The sequence below is a fragment of the Hipposideros armiger genome, unplaced genomic scaffold (genome assembly GCF_001890085.2).
Source record: "Hipposideros armiger isolate ML-2016 unplaced genomic scaffold, ASM189008v1 scaffold_216, whole genome shotgun sequence".
Lineage (NCBI taxonomy): Eukaryota > Metazoa > Chordata > Mammalia > Chiroptera > Hipposideridae > Hipposideros > Hipposideros armiger.
This window is the reverse complement of record NW_017731566.1, coordinates 2,109,957-2,123,247: the sequence shown is the minus strand read 5'-3', so window position 1 is coordinate 2,123,247 and position 13,291 is coordinate 2,109,957. Positions and strand designations below refer to the sequence as shown.

Here is a 13,291-nt window from a genome sequence, read left to right as displayed (position 1 = left end):
GCCACTCGGCCGGCCCTGGATAACAGTTTTTATCAGATATGCCTTTTGCACATATTTTCTGCTGTTTTTTTTGCTTATCTTGACAGTTTGTAGACAGTGTCTTTTATAGAGCAGAAGTTTTTAATTTTAACAAATCCAGCTTATCAATTATTTTTTTATGGATTGTGCTTTTGGAGTTTTATTTAAAAAGACATTGCCATAGCTAAGGTCATCTAGACTTCCTTTTATGTTATTTTCTAGGAATTTTATACTTCTGCATTTTACATTTAGGCCTGAGATCAATTTTTAGTTAATTTTTGTGAAGAGTGTGAGGTCTGTGTCTAATTTTTTTGCATGTGAATGTCAGTTGTTCCAGCACCATTTTTTGAAAGACTCTCTTTTCTCCATTGTATTGCTTTTGCTCATTTCAAAGATCAGGTGATTCTATATCTGTAGGTTTATTTCTGCCCCCTCTGTTCTGTTCTTTTGATCTATTTGTTCTTTTACCAGTACCACACTGTCTTGATTACTGTAGCTTTATAGTAAGTCTTCAAGTCAGGGTAGCCATTCTTTGTTTTTTTTCTTCAGTACTTTGTTGGCTATCCTGAGTCTTCTGCTTCTCCATATAAACTTTAGAATCAGTTTGTTAATACCCACAAAATAGCTTGCTGGGATTTTGATTGCAATTGCATTGAATCTCTTGGTCAAGTTGGGAAGAACTGAGATTTTGACAATATTGTCTTCCTATCCATGAACATGGGATATCTGTTCATTTATTTAGTTCTTAGACTTTTTTTTTTTTTTTTACTATTTTTGTAGTTTTCCTTATAGATCTTGTACATATCTTGTTAGGTTTATACCTAAGTACTTCAGTTTTGGGGGTGCTAATGTAAATGGTAATTATTTTAAATTTCAAATTCCATTTGTTCATTGCTGGTATATAGGAAGGTAATTAACTTTAAAAACAGTTTTATTTTTTTCAATAGTTTCAGGTGGGAAGGCAGTTAACTTTTGTATACTAACTTTGTATCCTGTAACCTTGTTGTAATCTCTTCTTAGTTCTAGGAGTTGTGTTGATTCCTGTGGATTTTCAACATAGGCAATCATGTCATCTACGAATAAAGACAATTTTATTTCTTTCTTCCCAAAAGGTATACCTTTTATTTCCTTTTCTTGGTTTTTAGCATTAGCTAAAATTTCCAGTTTGATGTTGAAAAGGAGTGGTGAAGGGACATCCTTGCCTTAGAGGGAAAATTTCTACTTTCTCACCATTAAGTACGTTGTTAGGTGTAAGTATTTTTGTATATGCTTTTGATCAAGTTGTTGAAGTTCCCCGGTATTCCTAATTTGCTGAGAGTTGTTTTTTAAAATCTTGAATGGATTTTGGATTTTGTCAATTCCTTTCTGCATGTGTTCATTTGGTCTTTTGTGTGTGTGTGTAGCCTGCCAATATGATGGATTACATTAATTGATTTTTGAACATTGAACTAGCCTTGTATACCTGGGATATAATCCCCACTTGGTTGTGGTGTATAATTCTTTTTATACATCATTGAATTTGATTTGCTAATATTTTGTTGAGGATTTTTGCATCTGTGCTCATGAGAGAGAGACATTGAAAAAACTTTTTTATCCCTTTAGTTTAAGTCTTAGTTTTCTTAAGTATGATATTCATCTGTGCAAGTTTAGGGTAAAAGAAACTTTGGTTCGTGTTTTGATGTATTTCCTCTCTTCTATGAACTGTGCCTGTGAGTTGCAGAAAGAAGCTACATTCTTGAGTTTTCCAAAAACTTAACATTGTTTCTCAAACACAAGCTCAATGTTTTATTATGAGAGATTCGTCAGCTCCTGGATCAAGTTTCTTTCTTTCTTTTTTTTTTTTTTTAAGATTTTATTGGGTAATTGGAGGAGGGGAACAGCGCTGGGGGAATCGGGGGAAGGGGAACAGACAAGTTGTTGTCCTTTTGATCTTCAGTCTAGTTGTGGAGGATGTTGCTTCTCTGGCCCATGTTGGTATTGTAATCATTGCACTCTTCCCGGCTGAGGCAGAGGCTGAGGCAGATCGGTCGCCGGCTTCTGGACAGCTGCTCACGGTGGCTGTTGGCAGCTCACACCAGCTGCCGGCCGCTCATGCTGGCTGCTGGACACGTACGCACGCTTACGGCAGCCCACTGCAGCAGAGGCTGCAGCCTACGCCGTCGCCGGCAACTCACGGCAGCCCAGCTCCAGGTCGAGCTGTTGTTCACCATCTTAGCTGTAGAGGGCAGTGTCGCTGGCCCTAATGTGGGATCTGAATTGGGGCCCTGCTGCTCACAGCTGGCGTCCCAAGCCAGCTCTTAACCAACGCACCACTCAGCCCGCCCTGGATCAAGTTTTGAGTAGCAGTCTCGACAATACACAGCTTCCTGTTCCTTTTCTGGACTTAGCAATCTAAGCCTTAATTCTCAGTCTAAAACAGCAAGCATTTGGTTACCTTTTTGATAGATTTTAAAAACTTTTCATTATGAAAAATTTTGAACATGTATACATATATACAGAATAGCAGAATTCTCATGTATCTGCCACTTATTAACACATGGCCAATCTTGTTTCATTTATATTCCTCTTCCTTGCAATGGATTATTTTAAAGCAAATTCCAGACATAGCATTTCAGTGTGTGTATCTTAAAAGTATGTAAATATTTTAGTATGTGTCTCTTAAGAGAGAAGGACTTTTATAAATATGGGTACAATACTGTTAATCACACCTTAAATTCTTAGTACATTTTAAATATCAAAAAGTGTTCAAATTAATTTTTAACATGTTCATGAGTTTTAATATACACATACACACAGAATTTGCTGATTGTATCTCCACGGAATTAGTTCGAGCCTCTATTCCCTGTAATCCTCTAAACTGGTAGTTAGAACTAGGAGCTTGATCATATTCAGGTTTGATAACTATTATTATTATATGGCACATATAATTCTTAGGTGGTATTGTATACAGATGTATGATATAATAGCTTTACTTCAAAAATAGGTTTTTGGTACTGCTTAGGTCTATTAACTTAATATTAGTATATATTTTAGAATTTGGACTTGACAATCAGAACTTGTCACAAATGGAACAGTTAATTTTAACAAAAAATTGTTTGCATTATGTTCAGAAATAGAGAATCTGCAAAATAAATTCAACAAACAAAATTTTAAATTGAGTCTTTACATAGAAGAATGTGTGACTGCTAGTTAGAGTTTAGTGTATGGGGTGGAGATACTCAGGTCATCTCGTTTAACTCATTTTTTTTTTTTTTTACAGATGAGAAAATTGAGGCTCTGAGAGATAAAGATGATTTGCTTACTATCACAGTCATTCTTTGCTTTCCTTTAAAACAGGGCTGCATATAGGTACTGTAGTTCATACATATCTGTCATTTGGTGAGACTTTCTCCTTTTTCAAATGTCTGAAAGAAAATGGAAGGCTTTCCTTATTTTAATTGACATAGTGTGCTTTCTTTAGTAATCTGCACTGTGTTAGTTGAAGTCAGGCTGACTTTTATGTATACTGTTTTCTTCCTCAATGGTTGCCTCCAAAATAAAAATACTTAAGGTATTGTGTAATCTAAAACCATGGTGAATATCCCAAGTTGTTTTTTTCTTTTATTCAAGTTTAGAGTCTAGATTTAGTATATTTTGTTTTACAAATAACTTTATTTGCTTAGCTTTTTAGGCATTTTGCACTAGTTCTTAATCTAGATATGTTTTGGGAAGATTCTCTGTAATCTTTAAAAGCTAAAATTTGAGCAAAGTGTGTGTTGTTTATTTTTTAAGTTTGCCTGTTTAGGTATTGTCTGTCAGAAGTCATCTAGGAAGGACTGCTTAGAGAAAAACTCAGTGCAGTTTATTAATAGTCTAAATTCTGGATAATGGGTACAGGTGACTGTGGGCTGTAGTATATTTTATTACATAACGTATATAGTGCAGACTTTGGAGCCAGAATGCCTGTGTTCAAACCTTGCCTCTGTCACTTAGTAAGTAAGTAAGCTTTGTGACTTGAGGCAAGTCGTTGAGCTTCTTGGTCTCTGTTTTCAGTCATTAAAATTGGAGATAATAGTACCTGTTTCATAGGATTCTGAAGATTAAGTTACTTGATGTATGTATGTGTGTACACACACACACACACACACACACACACACACACACAGTGCTTAGCACATTGGCTGACATACTGTAAATGCTTAAGATTTACCTGTTTTCTTAGTCAGATAAGGCTGGCCCTGGCAGAATTGTGCAATAGACATTCATCCATCTCTAATGATTGGCTAAGCCGTGCCTTCAGCCCGCTGTGTCTTTGGCATTCCTCCCCAGGTTGCCCTTTGCTAAACTTGTGCCTGCCTGTTCTCCCTGTCCCCACAATGAAAACCCAAATCACAAATCCCCATCCTAGTTTCCTATTATTCATTATACTGGGAATCAAGAGAAAAGGGATGCAGTTGAATTACACTATTAACAAATAACATTTGCAAATAACTTGTATTTATAAGATTTTTTTACATTCAAATCATTATAATGGATTGGAATCAGGCAAAATAACAAAGAAATTTGAACAAAGTTGAGATATTATGAAAAAGATATTTTTGGAGAAGATGGTAGCTCTGAGTTGATTTTTGCCTCGGAACATTTCATCCATTTGGTTCTGCCTGCTTTTCACATCTATTTTTTTTCTTTTTTTTGTCAAAACTCACTGATTATCTAAAAGTTCTAAGGTTTTACCACTCCTCCCTCTGTCACATAGGTAACATCCATAGTGTTTGGTAAAAAAAGACCTTTAGCTGGGCTAGGTATAATAACTCTTGGTTCCTGTGGATATTTTATTAGTTGGGATTAATCTGTTCAGTGTGAACACAATGGATAGGATAATGAAAGAAGTCAGATTCTCAATGAGGTAGCATGTTCTTAGTTCCTGGAAAAGTTGTTTCATTATTTTTTAAATGCTGGGTTGATATATACTCTTGGAGATAATCACTCCACTTCCATATATATTTAAGAAAACTGTAGCCATCTTTCATCTAATTAGATCGCAGGTGCTCTGAGCACAAAACAATGTTTTATCTAGTTATATCTCAATATTTCTGAGTACATAGTAGACTGTCGGTAATAGGTTGTTACATAAAATTAGTTTTATTTGGGATTATAATTTGGGGTACGTGACTGACCTGTGCTGTCTCCAAAACTGTAAAGGAACCATGCTAAAATGGGTTCTGGAGTAGCTAAGGATACCTCTGTCTCTATATATGTATTACTCCTCCCTGCTTTATTGTTAATGTCTAGGAACTGAAGAAGTTGAAATGGAGGAATTTGGGGAAATTACAAATAAAGTCCTAGTATGTAAAGATCTAGGATTCCTCTTGAAATGATTAGAAGATAAAATAAAAGAGCATTACTATTGTTTCCTGTGAGATTTGACACACTGTAAATTAATTTTGTGTCTCTAGGACTTCTAATCAATGGATTGTTAATTGTCTAGTGGTTTAAAAGAAAAACCATTAGAATTGTAGCTTTTATTATAGTTTTTAAAAAAAACACAATGTTGACATTAAAATGTATGCTTTCTGTTTGTTACATTTCAATGACATAGGACTGGTTGGAATGAAGTTAAATGAACTAGTTTTATTGGGTAATTGCCTCAGTTAACTAAGGCGTAGTGCCAGTAAGGCCAGAGTCACCATGACAGGTTATTTAACGTAGTTATTTTAACTAGATTTACTTTGTCTCACTTGTCCACAAATTCCTGGGAAGGGGCCTTAGCAAGTATGTTTAGTTCAAATCTACTCATTAGCTACAGATGATGTAGCTAGCAGTGACCTCTGTATAGGAGGAAAGTCAACACATTTCTGAGATCTGCTAATTCTTGATTATACATAATTTCACAAAGGCTGCGTACTTTCAGAGAATATTTAATGACTGCAGGAGTTTTTGTACTTGTTCCCTTTACATCCCAGGACTTGAACAGTTAACCACATCACGAGTGCCTGTGGCTGGACATCTAGTTGTTAGGGCAGACCTTTTGTACTGAGGTCTTGCCACAGGAGTGGGTCCCATCCTCTAGAATTGCGTTTATTTGCTGGAGATTGCTCAAAAGCGCCACTGTCCTTTCTTTCTTGAGGTCACTCAGTGTGGTATCATCAATGGGTTTTACTAAAATGGGGCTCGTTCACATTCCATGCCACTTGAATCCCTGAACCAAAGATTTTGAAAGCTTAGCTACCTAACTGAAAACTGAGGGGAGAGAATGATAGAGGGAAAACACACAAATCAATGCTCTAGAACCTAGCTAGCCCGAAGAGGAAATACAGGAAGTGCCAGATGGCAGTAGAAATGTGGTTGCTTGGAGTGTACTTGAAGTGATTTGAGAAAAACTTCATGAGATTTGAACTGAGCCCTTAAGGATGGGTAGGATTCAGCAGTGTGTCTGTTGTGCTGTGTTTCTCAGGTCGAGCCTTCACGGGTGTATGTTGACAGGTGGTGGTATCGCATGCGTCTGGGGTATGTGTGTTGTGTTTGGGAGTGAGTTTGTGACAGAAAGGAGCTGAGAGTTCACGCTGCTGGCAAAGGGCTTCAGAAAGAGCACTGTTACTCGGAGAAGTTTTCTGAGAACTACGAGCTGGATGGGTTTAGAAAGGGAAGGTGCTTCGGAGCCTGTTAGAGGAGCTCTGACCTGAGACGGGCTGATGGCAGTTGGAATGGGAAGAAAGGAAGTGATCAGTGGATACCACTGGAGAGAATTATGGTGAGAAGGCAGAATTCAAGATGATGTTGAGTGTATGCCGGGTGCAGGGGTGTCCTTAATGGGAACTGCAGAAGTCAGGATAGGAGCTGAGGAAGTGAGAGGAAGGGAAGAGGTTTAGTGCAGGGTGTGCTCATCAGTGGGAGCCCTGAAATGAGGTCAGATTTGTAGATAGAGGTTCACCTATCGTCAAGCTTCAGGACCTTGCTCAAGACCAGTTCTTTTTTTCTGCGGACTGTTGTGAGGAACACAGTGATGTAGAAAGGTGCTAAGGAGAAAAGAGGAAATGACTGTAGGCTTTTTGGCTTAAGAGTTAAGTGGTACTTTTTAGTTATATAAATATTACAGTTCAGAATTAATTACCTTGTAATATTTTAACAGAACCTGCAAATTCAATACGCTTGGAATATCTTTGTTTTAGCCTCATCTGTATTCCCTGAAGATACTTTTTGAGTATTTTTAAGTCACAGAGTTATAGTAATTAATACTTACATCAATAATTATATTTCTATTAAAAATAAATATTGCATTACTACAGACTTATTAATAAAGCTAATACAAAACCTTAAAGACTGCTATTAATCCTTTCTTTGGATAACTTCTCTCCTCTGTTTCTTAAGGAGTTTGTACTTAAGGATTATTTTACTTCTCCAGTTCTCTTTCATAGGGTTTTAGTAGGTGGTTGGGGAAATTCATAGTGTATCTACATTTTTGAGGAATTGACTTGAATATAGATGTAGTTCTTCTACAGTGTTTAGTAATGCTTTCCAAATACGGTCTAATTAATTCATTAGTAAGCATGACAATATAAAAAATGTTTAATTACTAGCCTGTCTGTTAACCCCAGCCATTAATCCATATACCTATAATACTTTGCTTTTATTATTGCTTGAACTGGAAAGTATATAATCACAGGCTGTTACGAATTTAGTACTGGAAGATGGTTGATATACTTGGAGACATTATTCGGTCTGTCTGTAGGTAGAACTTGATGTACAGATGGATTCCTGGACGGGTCCACAGCATGGGAACGGCTGGTATTGCATTTGAACCAAGAAATAATTGGTTTAAGAGTAACAGTTCCATATTATGCATAATTTATTATTATTGTACTAATTAATTTTAGTATGATTCATTGGATAGAATTGGAAATCTGTGTTACATGAAAAATTAGACTTCTAATTAAATTTGCTTAGGCATATGAATATATGTTAAAAGATATTTAGTAATTTTTTTTCAGTGTGCAATACTAACAGAGCTGGTTACTATTAAAAATAATTTTATGTCCTTTTATGACATTTGGAAGAAAAAGTATGGAGTTAATTTCATCTCAATAATGCAAAACCACTTAGTTGAGCTGTCATCTTTACTCTTACTTTCCATTTGCTGATTATGACAGGTATAAAAAGCTCTCTCAGATAATCTTCTTCAATGAATTTTAGCTTTCAGTTACCAGAAAACAATATTTCTACAAAGTCTCAATTCCCCAGAGTGGATACTGTATACATCGTTATCTAACGTAATGCATTTACCTTAAAACTCTTTTGTGCTTGGCTTTGGTATTGTTTGCTACCTGGATTTTTGGAAGAGGTAGGCTATTCAGCAGGCATATATGACAATGATTATTTTCTGTGGCAAACTTTTTTGCTGTTTTTTGCCAGACATAGACATTTAAATATGTTACGCTGGCACATTAGTTCCATGAAGATTAGCTAAGATAATGTGAAATCACAAGCTATTTAGTTAGGCTACAGACAGATTAAAGTAAGACTTCTCAAAGCAAGCACACATTTTTGAATGTGAATATTTTAAATGAAATATTGAAATTACTTATAGTAGCCCTGGATATGTTTATTATGTCACTTGTTCGTGTCGTAAGTTTTTACTTGATCATTTTAATTGCCAATAGAAGGAGCAAGTAACTTATTTATATTTTATCCCTGAGAAACCAAAGGAAGAAACTGCCTAATGAACATGAAAACTGCCATTAAATCTTGATTGTTCATTTTAGGGAAGCTTATATCATTATAGTTCCCTGATCTTGTCACATTGTGAGTAAGTGCACAAACTAAATGAAAAAATCTAAGCAAGATAAATAACAAATTAGGTTAGGAAAAAATACAGTTGCTGAAAGAGAAAATGACTTTAAAGCTAAATATAAACTGTGTGTGTGTGTGTGTGTGTGTGTGTGTGTGTGTATAAAATTTTTTTTTTACTTGGTTTATACCATCTTTTTTTCTTCAGTAATAACAAGCAATACAGGTAGGAATTGAGTTAGCACTTCCAAGTTAATATTAATGTGCTTATTAGCGCACATACACACGTTTAAGGTTTTATAGAAAAATGTCTTTCCCATGTCTAATTTTACTGACCAGTCCAATCAGCTAATTTTATTGCCTTGTTCAATTAAAATTCTAAATGTAGTTCATTATTGAAAGAAATGAGTAGCATTAAAATAGAGAATTGATTAAAATAAAGTCTTATAAAAATACTTTAGGTAAAGTAGCAGACTTCAAGTGAAACACCATATTGGTCTCCTTTATAGGACTAGCTATTCGCAGTCAGACAGAACCACTTAGCACGTTTTGTAGCATCTCCTGAGGAAGTCAGAATCTGAGCCAGTGTGAAGACTGAATCTTGTCTTTAGTCTGATTTATAAACCCTACGTTTAACCATGTACAAGGTCAAGGTTATAGCATGGGGACAAAACTTAGTAAGTGTGATTTTTATTTTAGCTATTAAATAGTAGCCTTTCTTACAGAGAATTTGTCCTCTTAACAGAGTTCACACTATAAATGAGGTGAGGACTTGGCAAACCAGGGAGGACATCGTAATACAGTCATAAAGTGAAATATTGAGCTTTCAGGTACAGGAAAAATAATCCCTGAGAAAGAGGGAAGAGCCTCAGTTACTCTCCTAGGATTTGTTTCCTTTTTCTGCTTAAAAATAAGTGGCAGGATAATATTAATTTAGTTGTCTCAATTCAAGCCATTAAAAAAAGTATTAAATTTGCCATGTAAGTTGCTTCATTTATAAGTTGTCATTAAATAATAAAGTCTTCATTATAGTGTAGTGTTCGTAAGCCCAATGTAGAATCCTAGGGAACTTTTAAATACATTTTTAATATTAATTGGATTTTGAGTATTTTAAATATTGAGTATTTCGAGTATGAATATTGAAATATATTGGAGGGATATGCTAGTAGTTATCTCAGTGACGATTTCATTGTACCAAGTATAGGTGAGTTGTAATTTTTATTTTATGTGTTTCAGAAAGAACTAGATTTTGAGGATATAGGCTATCAAGGAGTTTTGTCTCTATTTCAGTGTTACTTTGTTAATTGTAAGAATCACTCGCAACATCTTTCTTTTCTACCTGTGGTTGTTAAGAGCAGTGGGCAATTAGCATGTTTAAGTTGCCTTTCTCCCTTAGCCAGAATGGTAGAATTGAGTTTGATCTTCTGAGTTCTTTAGTAAATGAAGCATGATGCTATACCTGGATAGCATGCTGATCTATGTTCATAATTTGAGAACGGTTATGGCTTAAGATACTTGGTTTGTGTTCTTTTCCTTCCCTTTGAGCTTTTAACTGTTGATTCCTTTTCTAAATTGATGGTAATGACCTTGCTGAAATGAAACATTTCTGTTAGTGGCTTCCCTATTTCAACCTCCTTCCCTCTTACAGCGAACCTCCCTCTGTCTTCTGCCAATCTCTTGCATTCAGAAAACAGAATTCCATTAAATCCCTAGGTCTAAGGTTTTTCTTTGGGTATTTATCTCTCATGTCTATGGAAATCAAAAAAGAAAATAAAGATGGTTCAATATGAAATCTGACATGCATCTTTTGAAAAATTTATATTTAATAAGTTGAAGTGTACTTTTATTTGGGGGGCATATTTTCAGAGGTAGAATTATGTAGTTATTGTTTTAATAACCATGTCCTAATTATTTATAGCCTCCTGCCTGACATAACTCACTTCAAGAAGTGCACAATGTCAGAACGTGGAATTAAGTGGGCATGTGAATACTGTACGTATGAAAACTGGCCGTCTGCAATCAAGTGTACCATGTGTCGTGCCCAAAGGCCGAGTGGAACGATTATTACAGAAGATCCATTTAAAAGCGGGTCTAGTGATGTCGGTAGAGATTGGGACCCTTCCAGCACCGAAGGAGGAAGTAGTCCTTTGATATGTCCAGACTCTAGTGCAAGACCCCGGGTTAAGTCTTCGTACAGCATGGAAAATGCAAATAAATGGTCGTGCCACATGTGCACATACTTGAACTGGCCAAGAGCAATCAGATGTACCCAGTGCTTATCCCAGCGTAGGACCAGGAGTCCCACTGAATCTCCCCAGTCCTCCGGGTCTGGCTCAAGACCAGTTGCTTTTTCTGTTGATCCTTGCGAGGAATACAATGATAGAAATAAACTGAACACGAGGACCCAGCATTGGACTTGTTCTGTTTGCACGTATGAAAACTGGGCCAAGGCTAAAAAATGTGTTGTTTGCGATCATCCCAGACCTAATAATATTGAAGCAATAGAGTTGGCAGAAACTGAAGAGGCTTCTTCAATAATAAATGAGCAAGACAGAGCTCGATGGAGGGGAGGCTGCAGCAGTGGTAACAGCCAAAGAAGATCGCCTCCTGCTACGAAACGAGACTCGGAAATGAAAATGGATTTTCAGAGGATTGAATTGGCTGGGGCCGTTGGCAGCAAGGAGGAACTTGAAGTGGACTTTAAAAAAGTAAAGCAGATTAAAAATAGGATGAAAAAGACCGATTGGCTCTTCCTCAATGCTTGTGTGGGTAAGTGTCTGCACTTTTTGAATGGGACGGGGAAAGATATTAAAAATGACATGAAAGGCACAAGTAGGGTCAATATTACTTAGCATTTAGTTCATTCAGCGTGCTAGCTTATACTCTCAGTATGCGTGCATCAAATCTGTGTGTTTGTCAACTTTGTCCATTTCATTGTGTATGTGTCACTTCATCATTAGAGAGCAAAAGTTTCAGTTAAAGCATAGTTTTTCAGTCGTAAAATATATACCTGGAGTTGAAAACTGCCTTCTATTTACTGTAACAAGATGTGACTGAGGAACACCAGCTGCTGCTCCAGGGTGTTTGTAAACAGTATAAGCATCTTGTGATGAGAGAAGCTTTAGTCAGATGTTAAAAATATCACAAAAATGTGTGACTCCAAGAAGTTGGACAAGCGTAGTATTGACCTTGAAAATACTGATGTTAATCTAACATGGACGTCATGTAGTAAATACTTGAAAACTTTATGAAACTGATTTCATGAGGCCAACTGATTTCTTAGGTCCAATTACGATTTGTGTGTTTTGCAATTTTAGTAGTGCTTTCTTAAGGAAGCTCTGGATATTGGTCCCAGTTACTGGCTCTGCGCTGTGAAAGGACAGAGACAGGTTGTGAGAGCAGGGCTGTCTCCAGTTATTGACCTTGTGAGTTAATTATTTGTGATGTAATTCGCAAAAACAGTTATCTAACTCTCCTGTATTTCTCTTTCTTTGTTTTTTGAGTAGGTTAGCTATTTGAATTTGATGATTTATATTATTTGGATGGGGTGCTTACTTTGACATTTAGTTTTGTAAAGGGAATTTTGAGGGATTACTAAAGTTAATAGCTATGTCTTAAACATGGCTTAGCTGTGTGTGTGTGTATATATATATATATATATATATATATATTCCCATTTCTATTGTTTATCCCTCTGAATACAGCCCCAAGAATATGGAAGACATAACTATATGAACATCTAGTCTTAAGAGGAGATTTCAGGAAATCTAAGTTTTTTTATTGGGTTGTCGGAAAAGTCATGACATTTCTTCTATGTTTTTCGTGGCAAAAATGCATCATGACTTTTCCTACAACCCAATATTTTAGTTTCTTCCTGGCAAAAAGAATGTCTCAGCACGTGAGCCCTCTGAGCACCAGACTTGGTTGGCACTTTGTGATTGTCCTGAGGCCGAGGGGTGAAAACACGCGGAGCCATCTTCTGCTATCTGGGTCCCATTTCATCCCATTTTTTTCCCTCCCCAAATTGGGTTAACACTTATGGCATTGTCTTTTTTTCTTTTTATAAGGAGATAGAAGAGTTTTATTATTATTTTTTAATTGAGGTCACATTCACGTAACAGAATTCACGATTTTGAAAGTGAACGATTCAGTGGCCCTTAGTGCATTCACAGTGTTGTTGCGACCACCTGTATCTAGTTCTGAAATATTTTTATCACCCCAAAGGAAACCCTGTACCCATAAATCAGCTACTCCACATCCCCTCCTCCTCCTTCCTGGTAACCTACAGTCTGCTTTTTGCCTCTGGATTTACCGATTCTGGATATTTCGTATGTAAATGGAATCTTACATTGTGTGACCTTTTGTATTTACGTGTGATTGTCTTTCAGCTAGCTGTATGCCTTTTGGAACACTCTTAAAATCATTTTTGCAGGAAGCAGAGTACTATGCATACGTTTACTTCAGGATGGTGTTATAGCGCACATATGTTTCTCAATGGAAATGAGCTACA

At 36.3% G+C, this 13,291-nt stretch overlaps 1 protein-coding gene across 2 annotated transcripts in view; it reads left to right on the top strand.

Moving 5' to 3' along the window:
* Positions 1–13,291, top strand: part of ZRANB1 (zinc finger RANBP2-type containing 1) — a 55,782-nt gene that overhangs the window by 10,630 nt on the left and 31,861 nt on the right. The window contains exon 2 of one of the 2 annotated variants that reach the window (XM_019654201.1): positions 10,700–11,550. In XM_019654201.1, coding sequence (XP_019509746.1) covers positions 10,737–11,550 — 814 coding nt within the window. In that variant the 5' untranslated portion in view covers positions 10,700–10,736. Of the gene's footprint in view, positions 1–10,699; positions 11,551–13,291 lie in introns of those variants that run through there. The other variant, XM_019654202.1, reaches the window with a different exon arrangement.